The sequence below is a fragment of the Lutjanus erythropterus genome, chromosome 6 (assembly GCF_056507025.1).
Source record: "Lutjanus erythropterus isolate fLutEry1 chromosome 6, fLutEry1.hap2, whole genome shotgun sequence".
Classification (NCBI taxonomy): Eukaryota; Metazoa; Chordata; class Actinopteri; order Lutjaniformes; family Lutjanidae; genus Lutjanus; species Lutjanus erythropterus.
The window spans coordinates 16,109,926-16,127,722 of NC_139322.1; the positions used below are offsets into that span (position 1 = coordinate 16,109,926).

General features: G+C 39.7%; 3 protein-coding genes and 1 long non-coding RNA gene across 5 annotated transcripts in view; all 4 read right to left on the bottom strand.

Moving 5' to 3' along the window:
• The window catches only part of slmapb (sarcolemma associated protein b), a 30,910-nt gene extending 24,005 nt beyond the window's left edge, over positions 1-6,905 (bottom strand). Inside the window, exon 1 of the mRNA XM_084720866.1 lies at positions 6,836-6,905. The gene's annotated coding sequence lies outside the window, so the exon portion shown is untranslated. The remainder of the gene's footprint in view (positions 1-6,835) is intronic.
• On the bottom strand, positions 35-6,829 carry LOC146325082 (NACHT, LRR and PYD domains-containing protein 3). Its single transcript, XM_084720874.1, has 9 exons — positions 6,004-6,829; positions 4,026-5,628; positions 3,299-3,460; positions 3,038-3,211; positions 1,432-1,605; positions 1,115-1,288; positions 826-999; positions 560-727; positions 35-456 (listed from the first exon to the last, which is right to left on the bottom strand). The coding sequence occupies exons 2-9, from the start codon at positions 5,615-5,617 to the stop codon at positions 387-389; spliced, it is 2,688 nt and encodes an 895-aa protein (XP_084577000.1). The 5' UTR covers positions 5,618-5,628; positions 6,004-6,829; the 3' UTR covers positions 35-386.
• A 457-nt stretch (positions 6,906-7,362) lies between the features above and the next one.
• On the bottom strand, positions 7,363-9,383 carry LOC146325083 (uncharacterized). Its single transcript, XR_014770701.1, has 3 exons — positions 9,257-9,383; positions 7,992-8,159; positions 7,363-7,909 (listed from the first exon to the last, which is right to left on the bottom strand). It is a non-coding gene; the product is annotated as an uncharacterized LOC146325083 (long non-coding RNA).
• A 1,249-nt stretch (positions 9,384-10,632) lies between these two features.
• LOC146325084 (keratin, type II cytoskeletal 8-like) lies at positions 10,633-15,117 on the bottom strand. 2 transcript variants are annotated; one of them, XM_084720871.1, is made up of 9 exons: positions 14,774-15,116; positions 14,453-14,661; positions 14,272-14,332; positions 13,696-13,791; positions 13,408-13,572; positions 13,073-13,198; positions 12,492-12,712; positions 11,210-11,256; positions 10,633-10,876 (listed from the first exon to the last, which is right to left on the bottom strand). In XM_084720871.1, exons 1-9 carry the CDS (start codon positions 15,035-15,037, stop codon positions 10,785-10,787), a joined length of 1,281 nt encoding a protein of 426 aa, XP_084576997.1. In that variant the 5' UTR covers positions 15,038-15,116; the 3' UTR covers positions 10,633-10,784. The 2 variants fall into 2 exon arrangements, with proteins under 2 accessions (XP_084576997.1, XP_084576996.1); XM_084720870.1 differs by lacking the exon at positions 10,633-10,876 and adding an exon at positions 10,883-11,087 and having other exon boundaries at positions 14,774-15,117.
• Positions 15,118-17,797: the final 2,680 nt, after the last annotated feature.

The following is a 17,797-nucleotide window of genomic DNA, read 5'->3' on the forward strand; positions in this document are numbered from 1 at the left end:
TGGATGGTGAATTTGAATGAATAAGAAAATAATGCAAAAGACAATTATTTTTATTATCGTTTTACATACATGAAATGTAAAAATAGCAACAAAAAAAGTGACACAATTCAAAATTTATCATATTGCTTGTTTGGAAAAATAGTCCAGACCAAAATTTAATTAATTTTACACTCCTTTACCACAACAAAAGCAAATTTTCACATGTGAGAAGCTGGAATCTGGAAATGTACCTCAATGCCATTTTTGCTTGAAAAATTGCATACATAATTGATTGTCAAAATATTTATTTAAACAGATATTTTTTTGTTTATGGACAACTGGTTTACTCTGGTAATCATTTCAGCTGTAATAATACCAGCACAGTACTGTACTGTAATCCATCTTCTTTAGTATCGTATTTTACCACACTCCTCCAACATATCAAAGGCGTCTTCACTGAAGTCGTTGTACTGCAGGCTGAAAGAGTTCAAGACAAAGGAAGTAGTTAAAGTTAGTTTAAAATGTTTGTTGTACACTGGCTCAATGTAGTTTATGATTAACTAAAGTAAATCAGGCTTACTTCAACTCCTTCATGTTCGGGCTGTTCTTCATGACTTGGACGAGGGCTGGGACGGAAGCATCTGTCAGTAAGTTGTTGCTCAGTTTCAGAACCTTTAAAGTCTTACTGGTTCTTACAGCTGCACACAAGGCCTCGACACTGGCATCGGTCAAATCAGTAATTTCAACGCTACAATAAAATAGAGGCAGATAGATTTGAATATAGTGCACACAGCAGTGTGGTGATAAAATTGGTACAAGGAGAGTGTTAGAGAGTGTTGAACTCACTCCAGCTCCTGCAGCAGGCAGTTTGGATGTGCAACAGCCTCCCAAAGATGCTTAAGGCCCTGGTCTCCAACTTTATTAAAACCTACAGTCAGAGACTTCAGTTGAGAAGTCCCACTTCTCAGCACTGAGCCCAGCTCCTTGAAGACAGACTGAGTTAACTCACATCGTGTCAAGCTGTAGGGTGGAGCAGAACATACACCGATGCTGTTATCTGAATGTCACCAAATATTTGTGAAAGGTGGAACTTTATCACTGAAAAATCTAATGCACATAACACAAGTGACTATACCCAAGTTTTTCTATCAGACATCCAGGGCGACTGAGGGCCTTGCAGAGCAGCAGCGCCCCCTCCTGGCCCAACTCATTCACTGACAGGTCCAGTTCTGACAGAGAGCAGTGCTCTGACATCAAGGCCTCCATCACATGAGGACAGCACTCACCTGTCAGCTCGCTATCAAACAAACTAAAAGAAAAGAAACTAAAGTCAGAAAAATATAAATATAAATGGTATAATTTATCACACATTCTGCATTTTTCGGTTGTCTTAAGCACATCACAGGGAAGGCAGTGACAGCACTTTCATCATCTTCAAACACACACACTTACATGAGGCTCTGTAGTTTACAAAGCGGGTGTTGCAAGGATTTGCACAAAGCCTCCACTCCACTGACACCGATCTTGTTTTGTGTCAGGTTCACTTTTCTCAGCTCTGATTGGCTGGAACACAAAGCTGCTGATAAAGCCTCCATTGATGCCGCAGTCAACTTGCAGCTTTGTAGCCTTTTAATAAACAAAATAAGGTAATTTTTCAAATCTGAAAGTCAATTATTCAAACATAAATATACAGCATTTGCATTAAAAGTTTTGTTTTTTGTAACTCCAAATCCAAAAAAGGCGTGACTTTGTGTGAAACATAAATTGAAACAATACAAAAAACTTTCAAACCAAAGACAAGATACTTAATGTTCAAACTGATTAACTTTGTTTTTGTAAATATACACTAATTCTGAATTTGATGGCTGAATCACGTTCCAAAAAGGTTGGGACAGGGACATGTTTACCGCTGTGATACATCACCTTTTCTTTGAACAACACTCAATGTTTGAGAACTGAATTTTTTCTCAGTCTTGTTTAATATGCAGCTTCAGGTGCTCAACAGACTGAGTTTCTGTTGTCATATATTTTGCTTCATAATGCACTGCAGGTAGGTCAGTCTAGTACTCAAACTCTTTTCCTATGAAGCCACACTGTTGTAACACATGCAGGATGTGTCTTGGCATTGTCTTGCTGAAATAAGCGGGTATGTCATTGCTCAAGACGCCTCTGAATGGCAGCATATGTTGCTCCAAAACCTGTATGTACTTTTCAGCATTAATGCCATGATGCCACGGGCACTAACACACCCCCATACCATCACAGATACTGGCTGTAAAAGCAAGCACTGGTAAAAATCTACATGGTCCTTTTCTTCTTTAGCCCAAAGGTCACAACATCAGTGATTTCCAAAAGTCTGCAACATTGCTGGATGTTGTTGATATATGAATTATGCATTTGTAGATGCAGTGACAAACTGTGTTTACTGACAACGGTTTTCCAAAGTGTTCCTAAGCTCATGTAGTATCCTTCATACAATCATGAGTTTTTGATGCAGTTTTTAATGTGGTGCTGCCTTCTCTGGATTTGCTTAATCTTTTAATGATGTTATTAATTATAGATGGTGAAATCTTTAATTTCCTTGCAATTGTGCATTGGAAAATGTTCTTAAACTGTTGGACTATTTCCCCACAGTTTTTCACAGTGTGGGACCCTTGCCCCACCCTTGCTGGTGAATGACTGAGCTTTTTGAGGATGTCCCTTTAATGCCCAATCATGATACTATCACCCACAGTTACCCACTGACCTGTTTACCTGTCAAATGTTCCAAACAGGTGTTTTTTGAGCATTCCACAACACTTTCAGTCTTTTTATTGCCATAGTTCCAACTTTTTTTGGAACTTGTTGCAGGCATTGTATTCATAATGAGTGTGTATTTACAAAACACAATAAAGTTTATCAGTCTGAATATTATATATCTTGTCTTTGTACTGTATTCAACTGACTGTGGGTAGAAAACTATTTGCAAATCACTGAATTCTATTTCCACGTACATTTTACACAGCATTCCAACTTTTTTTTTGAATTGGAGTTGTACAGTTTTACATAAAATACTTACTGGAGCTCCTGTAGTTTGCAGTGAAAACTGTGCAGTGCTGTACATAGTTTAATGAAGCCCTGGTCCCCGATTTCATTGTACATCACGTTTAAAAAGCACAGCTGAGACGTGCTTGAGGTCAAGACAGACACCAGATCTTCACAGCTTGCTTCTGTCAGACTGCACGCTATAAGTCTGAATAAATCAAAGGAAAAATATGAAGGACTCATTAACTGAACTCACTGATTTTAAATTTGAAAGAAAGCCTGGAGCTGATCTTACTTTAATCTCTGCAGCTTGCAGTGTCTGAGTCCAGCGCAGAGAGTTTTGATCTTTTCATCTGCGAGGCTGGTGTGAGAGAGATCCAGCTCCTCGGTGAGTCCTCTGCTGAGGGCTGAAGCCAGATGACGGACAGCCCCAGTACTCAAGGAGCTGGATGATAAGCTGGTGGACACAACAGAATGATGTTACACTCAACTAAAATATAAACACACAACACTTTTGTTTTGCTCCCATTTTTCATGAGTTTACAAAATCTGATACGTCTTCTATGTACATAAAAGGTTTATTTCTCTCAAACTTGGTTTACAAATGGGTTAAAATCCTGCTATTGTAGCCCTATGTGAAAGAGTGAGTTAAGTGCCCAATAAATTTAATTTTCCATGGCAAAACTACACACTTTAGAATGGCCTTTTATTTTGATCAGTCAAAAGCACAACTGTGCAATAATATAATAATAATCAGCATCTCCTTATGCCACACCTATCAGGTGGATAGGTTGTCTTGGCAAATGAAAAGTGCTCACCATATGTGTTTTCACAAATTTCTGAAGAAATTTTGAAAGAAATAAACGTTCTGTGTGCATAGAAGAAGTCTTAGACTTTTTACTTCTAATTCATGAAAAATGTGAGCAAAAGGGTTGTGTTTATATTTTAGTCTCAAATACACATGATGGCATACTGATCACATGAAATGAATGATGCCTAGATACATTTTTATCATGACTTACATTATCTTACGTGACAAGCTCACAGCTGGAGCCAGTGCCTCTGCTTCCTCCTCTGTCAAATTCCTTGTATGGTACAGATTCAACAGCTCCATCTCACCGAGGCATGTGACAACATAATTCAGAGAGACGCAGTCCTGGAGGCTCAGGGCTCCATAGCTGATGCCTAGTCGTGCTGAGGAGGTGATGATCTCTTTCACCAAACTCTCATTTTGAGCTTGATGAAGCAAATGGAAGCAGTGGTAGTGCTTGTCCTTGTAGAAGCTCTTCAGTGTCTCCTCTGAGCTGCTTTTAAACCAGCGTTTGAAGTCCATGATCCGATCAGAGTTCAACTCTCCCAGCAGCATCTCCAGCGGTCTGCGCTGGAGTGGCTCTGACAGGGCTGACAAGAAGAAATCTAGAAACTTCACACGGCCTTTGTGCTCTTCTAACATCTTCTCCACACTCTCAGATGTAGACTTGTCCAAAAAGAAAGACACAGCCAAGAGGAACTCCTGCATCAGCTCAGAGTGGAAGGAGAAGACACGTCTATCTGACTGGTCACCATCTACTCGCAAGAAAACACTGACTGAGGTCAGAAACTGTTGAAGACCAAAAGAATCCAGTTCCTCTTTGGTACACCTCAAATGTTGGTTAAAAGAGCAGTGAGACGCCATCTTGCCGAGGGACAACACCAGTTCTCTGCTGCAGGCCTCACCCAGTGAGAGCGTCTGAATCAGGTGGGCCAGGATCTCTACGTACAGCTGAGATAACGTCTCAGGAAGTTTTGCTCCAGCATCCATCAGAGACTTGTAAACAGAACAAACTGTCCAACAAAACCTCGGGGAGGAGCAGATGTCATAAAAACCAAGAGTCCTCTCCATGTGCATCAGCGCTTTGTTGGCAGCAGCAGGCTCAGTGAAGAACCTTTTAAAGTAGGCCTCTCTTTGTGGTTTCAGAAAGCCCAAAACCTCCACCCGAGTGCCACCCAGAGACTGCAGACGTCCTGTCGGCCTCGTCGCCACCACAAAGGCAGCTCCTTTCAGCAGTGATCCATTCAGCAAGCTGGCCACTACACAGGACAGTGAAGACACCTGGCTGGGGTCAGAGCAGGGGGTGTGGACAGACGGGTCCAGGCTCTGTTCAAGCTGATCCAGATCATCAAACACAAACAACACATCCTCAGGCTTCTGAAGAACCAGGGGCATGAACTCAGGAGGGACATGAACGTGATTGCGGAGCAGTAACGTCTCCAAGGAGAGTGTCCCATTAAGAGAATTTAACTCCCTGATCCGGAAATGGAAAACATAAGAGAAGTTTTGAAGTTGTTCTCCTCTTGCCCAGTCCACGACCAGCTTCTCTAAAGCGGTCGTTTTACCTGATCCTTCAGGACCAACCAGTATGACATTTTTGACTTCATCAGACAGAGCGGTGCGGATGGCATGATCAAGAGAGGGCAAGCTGTCTTCCTCATTTCTGTCTGCCTGCTGAGCTTCAGAAGTCAGCGGGGATATGTACTTATTATTGTTTATGACACTGACTGGCAGCTCCCCACCAAGAAGTGTCGACATGTCCTTTGACTTCAGGATATGTGTCAACACTGTGGCTTTGTCCATTGTGTAAATCACTGTTGTGAAAATACATAAAATACAATTTACTTTTGATGTAAAAGTATGCTGGCAACATGTAATTTGACCTGATTTGATTTATTTACATCCATTTTGGTCACTGGCTAATCTTCACAGAGTCCCAATTAAGCATAGGTCTATAATAAAACATAATTAATGACACACACATATGTACATGCATAAGTACACACATACAGCCTACACGTTGCAGGCAACCTATCATTCATTTCCGCAAACAAATTACAATGTGATGAACTTCACTTATCTGTTATGAAAGCTGTCTACACATATGTTTTACAAAGTAGCAGTATGCTGTAGTCTTTCAAAACACGGAAGTATAAATTACTTTTTTTATACATATAAAAGTTACATACCTCGTTACCGTGAACTCAGTGACGCTGGAAAACAAAGTAAATTAGATAAAGTGTTGTGAAGCAGAGACTGGAGGATGATACAGAAGCTCCAAAGCTGGTTTCACTCCTGTGAAGCGCTCTGTTTCACCGCCGTTAACAGGGATGATCATTTTTGTTCGCGCTCAAGAGGGGAACCCCGGAACTGCGAAACTCTCGCGATACCTGTACTCGTTTCTTTTTTTGCGTGTCTTGTACAAAGTAATTATATTTTATAGTGAGATAGCGTTGTGGTTTAAATATGGCTAGATTTGATGACCGAAATAATCGGTTAAGGTAAGGGAAAGATAATTATTTTTGTTAAGCTGATCATCATTCTCGCGAGATCTTTCGTGGGCTTCCCGTCTAGACACGACCCAGTTGTGTCAAATTAAGGGAAAATAAAAAAGAAGCCGGGATGTTGGATCACCGCAGAACATTATGTGCTCTGTTTGGCGCCAGACTTTCCTGACAGTTCTATTGAAGCTTTTGGAAGAGGCGTGGAGAGACACAGTAAAACTCGACATATCTATGTTGTATGACCTTTAAAAGAGGAAAGAAAACACTTCAGAGAACAGCATATTCACTGATTTTTTCCAAAATGTGTTCACTCGTTTATTTGCCGCTGGTCTCCAAATAACATGACTGACACTGCACCTCCCGTAAGACTGAAATGAAATGGTTCTGCAGTCTGGAGCATATGTTCTACAGCAGGGGTCTTAAACGTTTTTCAGGCCATGGCTGATAGACAGATGGAGCAGGGACCCCCACCACATACTGCTCGAATATTTTCGGGTCCTCTCATGTTTAAGCTTACCCGAAGCTGCTAAGTCAGCAACAGTTGAAGCATTGCTAATGCCTTTATGTACATTAGCTTCACCCTCTGTACTTCCGCTGGCAGTTTCCAGTCATCCTTCACGCGGAATGGGGCGGGGTCGAACATGGACTTGACACCGATGGGCGGAGCCTGGACCATCCTAATAAAACAACCATCTGCTGGACCACAGCAAGAAGTACAAGATATAAATTTGTAATCAATTAATATGATAGAATCGTTTCTCTAAAACACCTTTACACTAACTAATATTATAAGTATATTTTAAATATACCTTTTTATTAAGAAGTGCAAAGAATAAATATATACTCAAGTAAATATAATGGAAACGTACATTTAAAACATCTTTCCACCAATAAATATATTTTAAATGTACCTTTTTATTAAGAAACACAAGAAGGTGACATAATTTGGACTCAGAGTCTGCAAAGTACTGACCACATAATAATAATAATAATAATAATAATAATAATAATAATAATAATAATAAGAAGAAGAAGAAGAAGAAGAATAGAAGTATGTACAGGGAAAAGATAACAGACCTATGCAGTGTGGACAGAAAAAAAAAAAAATACAATACAGAAATTGCACATATGAATACCAACCCTGACCTGAAGAATGATGTTTAAAATGTAAATAGCCGCCTTAAATCCAAGCTGGATTAGCATGGCTGTTATTTCCCACTGTCCTCCTCTCCTCTTGGGGTCTTTAGTCTGGCTGGGTGGTCAGAAGTGATCGTCCCAAGGTCCATTATTCTTAATTCAAACCTTGCGCCTCCTTATATCAATACCTATGAGTGTATTTCTGTCATAAGTAATATTTTTTTGGGGCGATAAAGCCAAATTAATAAGATTAGAACAAAATTGTGGCTTTGAAGGAGCAACCAGCATGCACTGCCATCAAAACAATTCACTGTAGTAACATGGCCACAATCAATATTGTGATCTTCTAGCAGTCTGTGAAGTGGATGGACTGATCCGTCTACTTCAGTATCTTATTTTATTGCACTCATACAACATATTAAAAACTTCGTCACGGAGGTTGTTGTACTTGAGGCTGAAAGAGTTGGAGACAAAAGCAGCTGTTAGATGTTTGCAGTGCACTGCCTCAAGATAGTTTATAAGTGAATCAGGCTTACTTCAGCTCCTGCATGTTTTGGCTGTCCTCCATGACCTGGATGAGGGCTGGGACAGAGGCATTAGTCAGCGAGTTGTTTCTCAGTTCCAGACGCCTCAAAGTCTTACTGGTTCTTATAGCAGCACACAAGTCCTCGACACTGGCGTCTGTCAGACCAGTCATTTCAACACTGTGATGAAACAGAGGCAGACAGATTTTAACAGGGTTGGCAGAGTTACTTTAAAATGTATTCTGATACAATTACTAGTTACCTTTAAAAAACAGTAATCAGTAACCTAATCCAAGTATCACATTATTAAAATAATGTACCAAATATCGTTAAACTGTTTAGCGTAATATAAAGTCTTATGTTCATTTTTTCAATTGTTTATCCAGCTATTACTTCTTCTGTTATTCACAAATGCCTGTTTAGACAGCAGTAATTATGGATTATGGAGTAAACTGCCTTCAGTAGTAGTAGTAGTAGTAGTAGTAGTAGTAGTATTGACAGATTAGCTATAACTGGATTACTGTGTAACTAACGTTAGTGGTTGATCTGTGTAGCTAATGTTGGTGTGTGATGTTGTTCCTCTTTTCTAATATGAGATTAAATAAAATTTAAAAATAAAGTGTAAAATTTCCACCCAGAAAAACATTTTTTCACTACAGGCCAGGTTAATGAATTGACTCTAAGATTAGCTGGTTTCAATAATACCAGAGTGGTGTTATAAGACTTTATAAGTGTTTTAATGCATGCACTAAACATGCCAATACATTGCTCTTATGTTCACATGTATTTTAAAATTCTAATCCTGTTCAACAATCCCCATTTTTACTAAATTAACTGATCGTGTCTTTTTGCTGTAATAGAATGCAGTTAAATTTTTTTTAATCCTAATTACATTGTCCTGTTACATGTAACCCATTACTGCTCAAACTTGGATTTGAATATAGTGCACACAGCAATGTGGTGATAAAACTGGTACAAGGAGAGTGTTAGAGTGTTGAACTCAGTCCAGCTCCTCCAGCAGACAGCTTGGATGTGCAACAGCTTCTAAAAGATATTTAACTCCTTGGTCTCCAACTTCATTAAAACCTACAGTTAGAGACCTCAGTTGAGAAGTCCCACTCCTCAGCACTGAACCCAGTTCCTCGAAGACAGACTGAGTTAACTCACATCGTGTCCAGCTGTACGGTGGAACACAACATGCACCAATGTGTTAAATATTGTGGTAAGGTGGAATTTTATGACTTATATTCAGAAGGGGATTAACAGGGTTACTATACCCAAGTTTCTCTATTGGACATCTGGGTCGTCTGAGGGATTTGCAGAGCAGGAGCGCCCCCTCCCGGCCCAAATCATTCACTGACAGGTCCAGTTCTGACAGAAAGCAGTGCTCTGACATCAAAGCCTAACATTTTTGACTTCATCAGACAGAGCGGTGTAAACAGCATGATCGAGGGAGGACAAGTTGTCTTCCTCATTTCTGTCTGTCTGCTGAGCTTCAGAAGTCAGCGGGGATATGTACTTATTATTGTTTATGACACTGACTGGCAGCTCCCCACCAAGTAGCGTCGATATGCTCTTTGATGTCATGAACTGTGTCAACACCATGTCTTTGTCCATTGTGTAAATCACTGTTGTGAAAAAAAATAAAATAGAATTGTGTCACAACAGTCTGCAGGCAACATGCCATTCATGTCTGCAAATAAATTACAGTGTTATGATCTTTACCTCTTTACTTTGAAAGCTGTCTAATCACATGTCTTACAGGATACAATACACTGCATGCTGTTATTTGCCAAAACATGGATTTAAAACGTGCAGGTACATACCGTCTTACAAATAGTATCTGTAGAATTTGTTTGCATGGTAGACATAGAGTGTCATAGAGTGTCTGCACTGCCTTACAGGGAGTGCCTCAAGAAGCTTGAGCTAATAGATAGATAGATAGATAGATAGATAGATAGATAGATAGATAGATAGATAGATAGATAGATAGATAGATAGATAGATAGATAGATAGATCAGAAAGAGGGATGAAACCAGGGGTGGGCAATTATTTTTCATGGTGGGTCACAGGAGAAATTGATCAGGCTGTCGTGGGCCAGACACAAGTGATAAAAGGTCTTAATAATGCCTAAATCTATAACGATGAAGGTCTGATAATGGTTTAATGATAAGCAAAATGCTATTGATTGTCTTTGCTAGATTTTAAATCTTTGGTATTTCCATGATGGTCTTGTGGCCCAATGAAACCTTTCAGTGGGCTGCACCTGGCCCCCAGGCCATATTTGCCCAGGTTTGCAGTAGACAGTTCAGTCACTTTGAGAAAAAAAAAGTCTGTATTTGTCAGTTCTATAGTTTGTATCTGCAGCCTGATGGAAGCAGGGTGAAAAATTAGTTCAAAGGATCACTGGGTTCATATTAGGAGTGCTGTGTGTGTGTGATGGCTGTGTCAGTGAGGGTTGGGAAGTTTGGAGTAGGGAAACTAATGATTTAACAGGCGACGTGTGTGATTTTGAGTAGTTTGTTTCCGTTGGTGACGTGAGCAGCAACATGTGAGACAGTGGAGGAGGATGGGTTTATGATACTCCTGTACAGGAGAAGCAGAAGATGGGGTGTGACTGAGTTTATAGATAAAATAAAAAGAATACACCGATGATTGTGCAGCTGAATGCTTCTTTATTTTAAACAGAAACTGGTATTTAATGTGGCATCAAACACAAGGAGAAAGGAAATAAACAAATGGCACACACATCGGCTCAATCATGCAGTCGGCTTAATGTAGGTTCCAGAGATTCATGTAAAGGTTTAATTTGACTGAACAAAGAACCTGTCGTGGGTCTCCACAGTCTTGATGTAAACTGGTGACTTTTTCTGTTGGTGGTTGTTAACCAGGACAGCTGTTGGGAACAGGAGAGTAGAAAAAATCACACACACACACAAACACACACACAGCAGGGTGGCCTGGTAGCTGAGCTGGTAGAGCACTCGCCCCCCCCCATGTACGGAGGCTGTGAGTCCTCAGCAGTGGCCATGGGTTCCACTGCGGCCCCTTGCTGCGTGTCATCCCCCCAATCTTTCTCCCCCTTTTCTGTCCTCACATCAGCTTTCCTATCACAATAAAGGCATAACACCCCCCCCAAATATTACACACTGTGAGCTGTCATAACAATACTAATGCCAGTGGTTATAATGGTGTTATCATCAGTTGAAAACACAGTAACGTTATTTACCTTTGGTGGGCACTGTTTGGATGTTGACAATAGAGTCCTGTCCAAGTCTGTCAGTGAGAAATCAGAAAATACACTGTAAGCCATGATGTACTGACAAAATTAATGTTTTTTAAATCACTCACATCATTAGACAATGATTAAAAAAACAAACTGTGAAACATGAAATGTTTTCCCTGATATCTCTGTCTCAATATATATTTACATTCATGTACACCTGTACTTATTTATCTTCTTTTTTAAGGTAATTTTCTTTTGATATATCAATCTTATGATCTCTGGATGTATCTGCTGTTTAAATTTGATTTATACATGCTGTTATTCTTTACCTGATTGTCTGTATATTATCATGTTGTTAGTCAATTAAAATACATTAATGTCAAATCAAATCAAAAAAAATTCTTGGGTAGCTGTCCAGTATGCAATATTTTTTCCCCAATGTTGGCGAAAGTATAATATATTTTTACATTTGTTGCATTAGTCATATGTAAATTCTGCTGTGAGAGTCTGAACCAGAATACGACAATGGTGCTTGATGGGTTTACTCTAAAAAGGCTGCTACTAGGGCTGAACGATTTTGAAAAAATATCTAATTCCGATAATGATTTGCAATATTAGAGGTAATTAAAAAACATGTTAAAATGACTATGTTGTGATTTATTTATTCATTCATTTATTTTTGCAGGAATCTGTACCAAATGAAGACGTTTCCTTAAGTCTGTAGAATCTGATTTGTGGGACTGGACATATCTGCCTCACCACATTCAATAATTTAAAAGTTTTTTGAGACGGAGTTTGCTTTTAATAAATATTGCCCCTTCTGCGATTTGAAAAATGCAGAGAGCCATTTTGCGATTTTGATAAAAATTTGAACTTGCTGGTGAAGCAAATTAAGTTGCAATGCAATGCATGTGCAAATTGATTTAAAGGTGCTATTGATAACAATTTTATATAAACAAATCACTACAGCAACCTGGCAACCACCGGACTAGAATGGAAGAAGGTGGGGGGAGTGCGTCCTCTAGTGGCTGAATGTTATCAATGTTATCAATAGCACCTGTAACTGACACAGGACATGTAACTGCATAGTACCTTAATTACTCAAAATTTAAGATGACTGAAAATAACAACCATATGTTTCAGCAGCCAAAACCTGACGCCTGGTTGCCACTCACTTATAAAAGTTATAGTTGAGCCCTGCAATAAAAGCCTTAATTAGCTTCTCATCAGTGAGTTATTAGGTGATGGGAACTTGACACTGCTGAGCTCTTAAATTACAACTCACCTCTCCTCCTCTCCCTCCAGCAGCTTCTTGTAGGTGGAGATCTCGATGTCCAGGGCCAGCTTGATGTTCATGAGCTCCTGGTACTCTCTGAGCTGGCGAGCCATGTCCTGCTTGGCCCTCTGCAGAGCCAGCTCCAGGTCCCTGATGCGAACCTTGGCATCCTGCACGGCCGCCTCCCCGCGGTTCTCCGCCTCAGTTATCTGGCCCTCAAGGCTGGCACGCTGAAAAAAGGTGCAGAGGTAGTTGGTGTAAGCATTGAGTAAGATCTGGGTGTGCCAGTCAACAGCTTCAAATAATGATCAGAGATATTTAATTAAGGATGTGAAATTAAAGTTTGTGGTAACAGCCAAACCTAAATAGCTATTAGATAATAAGGCCTCATAATAATTAGGAGATAAGTAAATAGGTTAATGCTGCCTGAGGAGGAGGTGTGTTGTTTTTGCTTATTCTTATTCTTCACTGCTTTGTTGCACCTGTCAGGAAATTAAACTTAATGCATGCATTATCCAGAAAATTTAAGACCTAACAACAAATGCCTTTGACTTTTAACCTCTTAGGCTCTCTATAAAGCTTTCACTCACCTGTGTCTTCACAGCCTGGATCTCATTCTGCAGGCGGCTGATCATTCGGTTGAGCTCAGATATTTCCCCCTTAGCGTTGCGCAGCTCACTACCATATTGGTCTGCCTCAGCAGTCATCTGATTAATCTGGTGCCGGCAGACATCAAACAGAGGGACAAACATGCAAGATCAGTAACAATCAGGTTTGACAAGGGTGGTTTCTGTCGAAAAGACAGTAGATTTGTGACCTATGGTTTACTAGTGACCCCTTTCATATTTCTAATTTTAAAGAGAAACCTTTAACCATATTTTAGCACACAGACAGTGACATGTAATTATATATTTTAGTCCTTCACCTTGGTCTTGTGCCAGCTTTCAGCTTCTTCGCGGCTGCGGGTGGCAATGTCCTCATACTGAGCCTTAACCTCAGCCACAATCTGATCCATGTTCAGGCCACGGGAGTTGTCCATCTGCACCACCACAGAGGTATCCTTTATGCTCTCCTGCAGCTCACGCAGCTCCTTTTTTTTATAAAACATCACAAATGACAACAGTAAGAAGACAGAAATCCATGATACAAATCAACCTCACATTCTGTATACATGTTTTTGATGTCTGAAGATTTTTAGTAAATGGTCACGTACTGCGTCATACACAGCCCTGAGGAAGTTCAGTTCATCACTGATGAAAGACACCCTGTCCTCTAGCTCCACCTTGGACAGATACCCTGCATCCACATCCTGCAAAACAAACAATCTTTTCTCAGTGCTTACACCTTTAAATTTGACAGACAAAAAATGATTCACATTTCCCAACAAGTAAAATTATTAATAAATCTTTGGGTTGGAGAGTTTCCTGGACTTGAGTTTGTTTGCAGTGCTCTTTGGATAGGGATACGTGTGCACGCACAAATCACAAAAAAGTCCTCTGTCAGGTGCTCTGTTTTAAAAGAATTAAAATGCCAAAATAAAACCAGTTTGACTCCCTGATGAGGGTGAAACGAGTCAGAGTTTGTTTGTTTTAAGGTCCAACGTGACCCTGCTGTGGCAATAAAGACATTTTTATTCTTTTATAACAGAGTGTCTGTGTTGTGATTTTTAAGGAAAATTGTAGGTGGAGAAACTGCTTATAGAACTGTATTTTGTAATGAGATTTAATACAAATGTTTCAGAGCTTACTTTGGTCGGTATCTTTGATAGTCATCAAACTGCATACTTTACCTTCTTGAGCATGACAAATTCATTCTCTGCATCGTTTCTCTTGTTGATCTCATACTCATACCTGAAACAACCCACAGATATCAGATTACTCCTGCAGATCTTATCAGTATGCTCTTACTTCATATGTCTAAAAATGTACTGTAGTTCACAGACTGACAGCAGCAGAGGTTCAGTTGCTTACTTTGTCTTGTAGTCGTCCACATTTTTGTGCATGACATCGTTCTCCATGTCCAGTCTGTGTTTGTCATTGTTGAGAAACTCCAGCTGTCGTTGCAGGTTGGCGATGTAGGACTTCAGCATGGGCTCAACGTTGGAGGTGGCGGTTGTCTGCTCCTGCAGCAGCTTCCACTTGGTTTCCAGCATCTTGTTCTGCTGTTCCAGGTATCTCACCTGCGCAAGAGGTTTTATGAGTCATTTTTTTCTTAAAGTTCAGAGGCCAAAATGTATCTAAAAGGATCATCAGGATTATCAAAATGAAAGTTTTAGTGAAACTTCCTCCTACCTTATCAATGAATGTGGCAAATCGGTTGTTGAGACTCTTGATCTGTTCTTTCTCCTGGTTGCGAACAGCGTGGATGGTGGGGTCGATGTCTACTTTCAGTGGCGTCAGCAGGGTCTTGTTGACGGTCACTGCTGTGATCGGGGGTGCCTGTGCAACCCCGGTGCTCATCCTTGACGTGGAGTAGGATCCCAAGGACATGCTGCTGAAGCCCGCTGTGGACGTGCGTAGTCCTATACGGTTGGTGCTTTTCATCCTCATACTCATGGTGGTGGTGAGTGGAGACTTCACTGCTGGAGAGGGTGCAGAGGTCCGGCGGCAACTGAGCTCTGTTGTGCATCTCTCTATCTTTAGGTTGCTACTTTATAGGCAGGTCTGGGTGTGGCGCGATAGTGAAGTTATGTGGTCCCCAATGTGGGTAAACCAGTCTGCACATGCCACCTGTTCTCCCACCTACCCCCCACTGAACAGGTTGCATTGTTCTGTTGTTTAGCTGGAATTCAGGCCTGCTCTGCGGCTTCAGATGCGCTGCCTTTGAGCAAAACAATTAAAGTGTCTTCTCCAGGTAAGTACTGGATCTGCCCAAAACTTAGAAAGAAAAGTCATCACTGTGATTTGGTCCAAGATTTCATCAGGAACCTAAATGTTTACTATTAATAAAGCAGTTGTGAAATCAGAGTAAATATTTTTATTGGCAGGTGCACAGTGTATAGTGCTGCAGGAGTGGTGAAGGAAGCAGGTCACAATAAAAGGCAAATTGAAAGAGTTTCAAGGGAGTTTCCAGTGAGTTAGGCTGGGTTGCACCAACAACGGTTAATTTTCAAACTTGTAGAAAACATGGTTTAACTTTAAATGATGTTGCACTAAACTATAAAACTGTCTTAAAATTTAGAAAGATTCAGTTTAAACCTCTCTTTAAACCCAAGTTTAGCTTTCACTGTAAACCTAGATTAAATTTATTTCTGTTGAACCAGAACATCAAACTCCAATTTAAACTCTTAACTTTAACTTACACTTTTGGAGGTTTGACTTTTTGAGATGGAATGAGCAAAATAATTTTGTGCTGAGCTATGATCATGAATAGGCTAACTGGACTAACCACCTTTTAAGCTAGCTAGCAAACAATGTAACATCTGTTAACTATACAATTAGCTAACAAAATATGGCTCTTTTCTTTTTATTTAGCTAACAAGGGTATAACTTTTATATAATAACTTTAAAAAAAAACTTTAAGCTAGCTAGCAAACAATGCAATGTTTTGTTAAGAAATACTGAGCAGCCATTCCCACTCTTTTACACTTACTAAACCCCAACAGCACTCAAATGTATGTTTTATGTATTTATTTTAATTTGGGTATGCAGAACTAATCTTAGATTAAATTAATCTTTGTTGGTGCAGCCCAGTGTTAACCTGCAGCATTGTCACAAGTTCCCTATGAAAAATTAAGACCACTAAATGTGGCAATAATAAACTAGGAAATATACAATATAGATTACGTAGAAAATGTTTACCTTGCGAATCAACTGGATCCGCAAGATCACGAGAGAATCCATCTTGCCAGGCTTCAAGTTGTCTGTTGTGTCTGCATCAAAAGTGGTGCAGCCAATCAGTATCTTAGGAAGGACTACACCCAGAAAGTGGCTTGTTGCAAATGAGGATGGCTCCTGAAGAGGTTAGTGTAGATACTGTGATAGCTTCAGATATATCAGAACAGGAGAGTATTTCTTCATTGAAAGAAAAGCAAAGAACAAAGGGTTTTCTTGATGGAAAAGATGTTTTCTTCTCTTGCTTCTCCCAACCGGAGTTTGATCTGATCGGTTGAAGTTAGACGTGATAGACAGATGGTTCATCACCTGCTAAATGTTTTTCTGAAAGTGCTTGCCCTTTTCTTTTCTAAGGATGACTACTGTACTGAATGTCGGTTTTCACATATACAGCTTCTTTTTAAATTTTTTAATTAAGCTTCACATGTTTGTATTATATTTTATGACATCATCCAAAAAATAAAAAAAACCACCCTGGTAGAAAAATCCTCAAATTGAACAAATGATTTACCTGATTAAATGAGGTAGTCTTTTATTGTAATTATTACTAAATTAACTTTATTTACTGAACATAACTTGTCACTTTCATCAACATAAATGTAATTTGAAATGTAATAAATGATTGCTGCGAGAACACCCTGCTAATACATTTGTGTGCCTCCCTCTGTGTGCAGGAGGTAGGAGGGCAAATCATCTTTTCACTGTAGTGAAAATTTTATTTTTGAAAGGCTGAATGCCAACAACTGTGGACTGAAGGAGAATATTTTGTAAGACTGAAGTGTGTTGTGAATTTTGTAAATGATTACATTTATCTTTTTTTTTTTAAATAAATTTTGACTTTTGGATTTTACAACGTCACACGAGTTGGAAACAATCCCATGCAGCACCACTGGAATCTAATTGTACAAACAGTAGAATGCTAATAATATGACTGTAGCCTAATCTTTATCTGCAACTTATCAGAAATACAGAATGAGTAGACTTGAAAAAAGGCATTCAAATGTTGATTTAGGATTCAGATGTCAGCTTTATGAATGAAGCTTCAAAGTATTCAGTGCAGCCTCACTGTGTGTTAATTCAGTAGTAAGTGACAGTCGGTTGTAAACAAAAACCTGCTTTGTCCTCTTGTCATGCAGTCTTGGCTCTCTTTTCAAACTCGTCCTGAGAATGATTATGCAATCGTTATCACCTCCCTTTAAAATAACAAGTACACCGAAATAAGTGTCTTGTACAACCAGGTTTAGGATTATTCTGAAGGTTTGTCTGGGCTGTGCCACTTAAGCTGTGCCGTCTCTGCAACATCAACACAGTATTTTAAGTAAGTAAAGCTGGGAGAAAGACGGTTGTGTGAGTATTTACAACAATACTGAATAATTATCTAATTTTAAATGTCTCTATTAGCTCCTCTCTCATCAAATATGAAGATTGCTTCGTTCAACGTGCAGAGGTTTGGACTGTCGAAGGTCTCAGATACAGATGCCC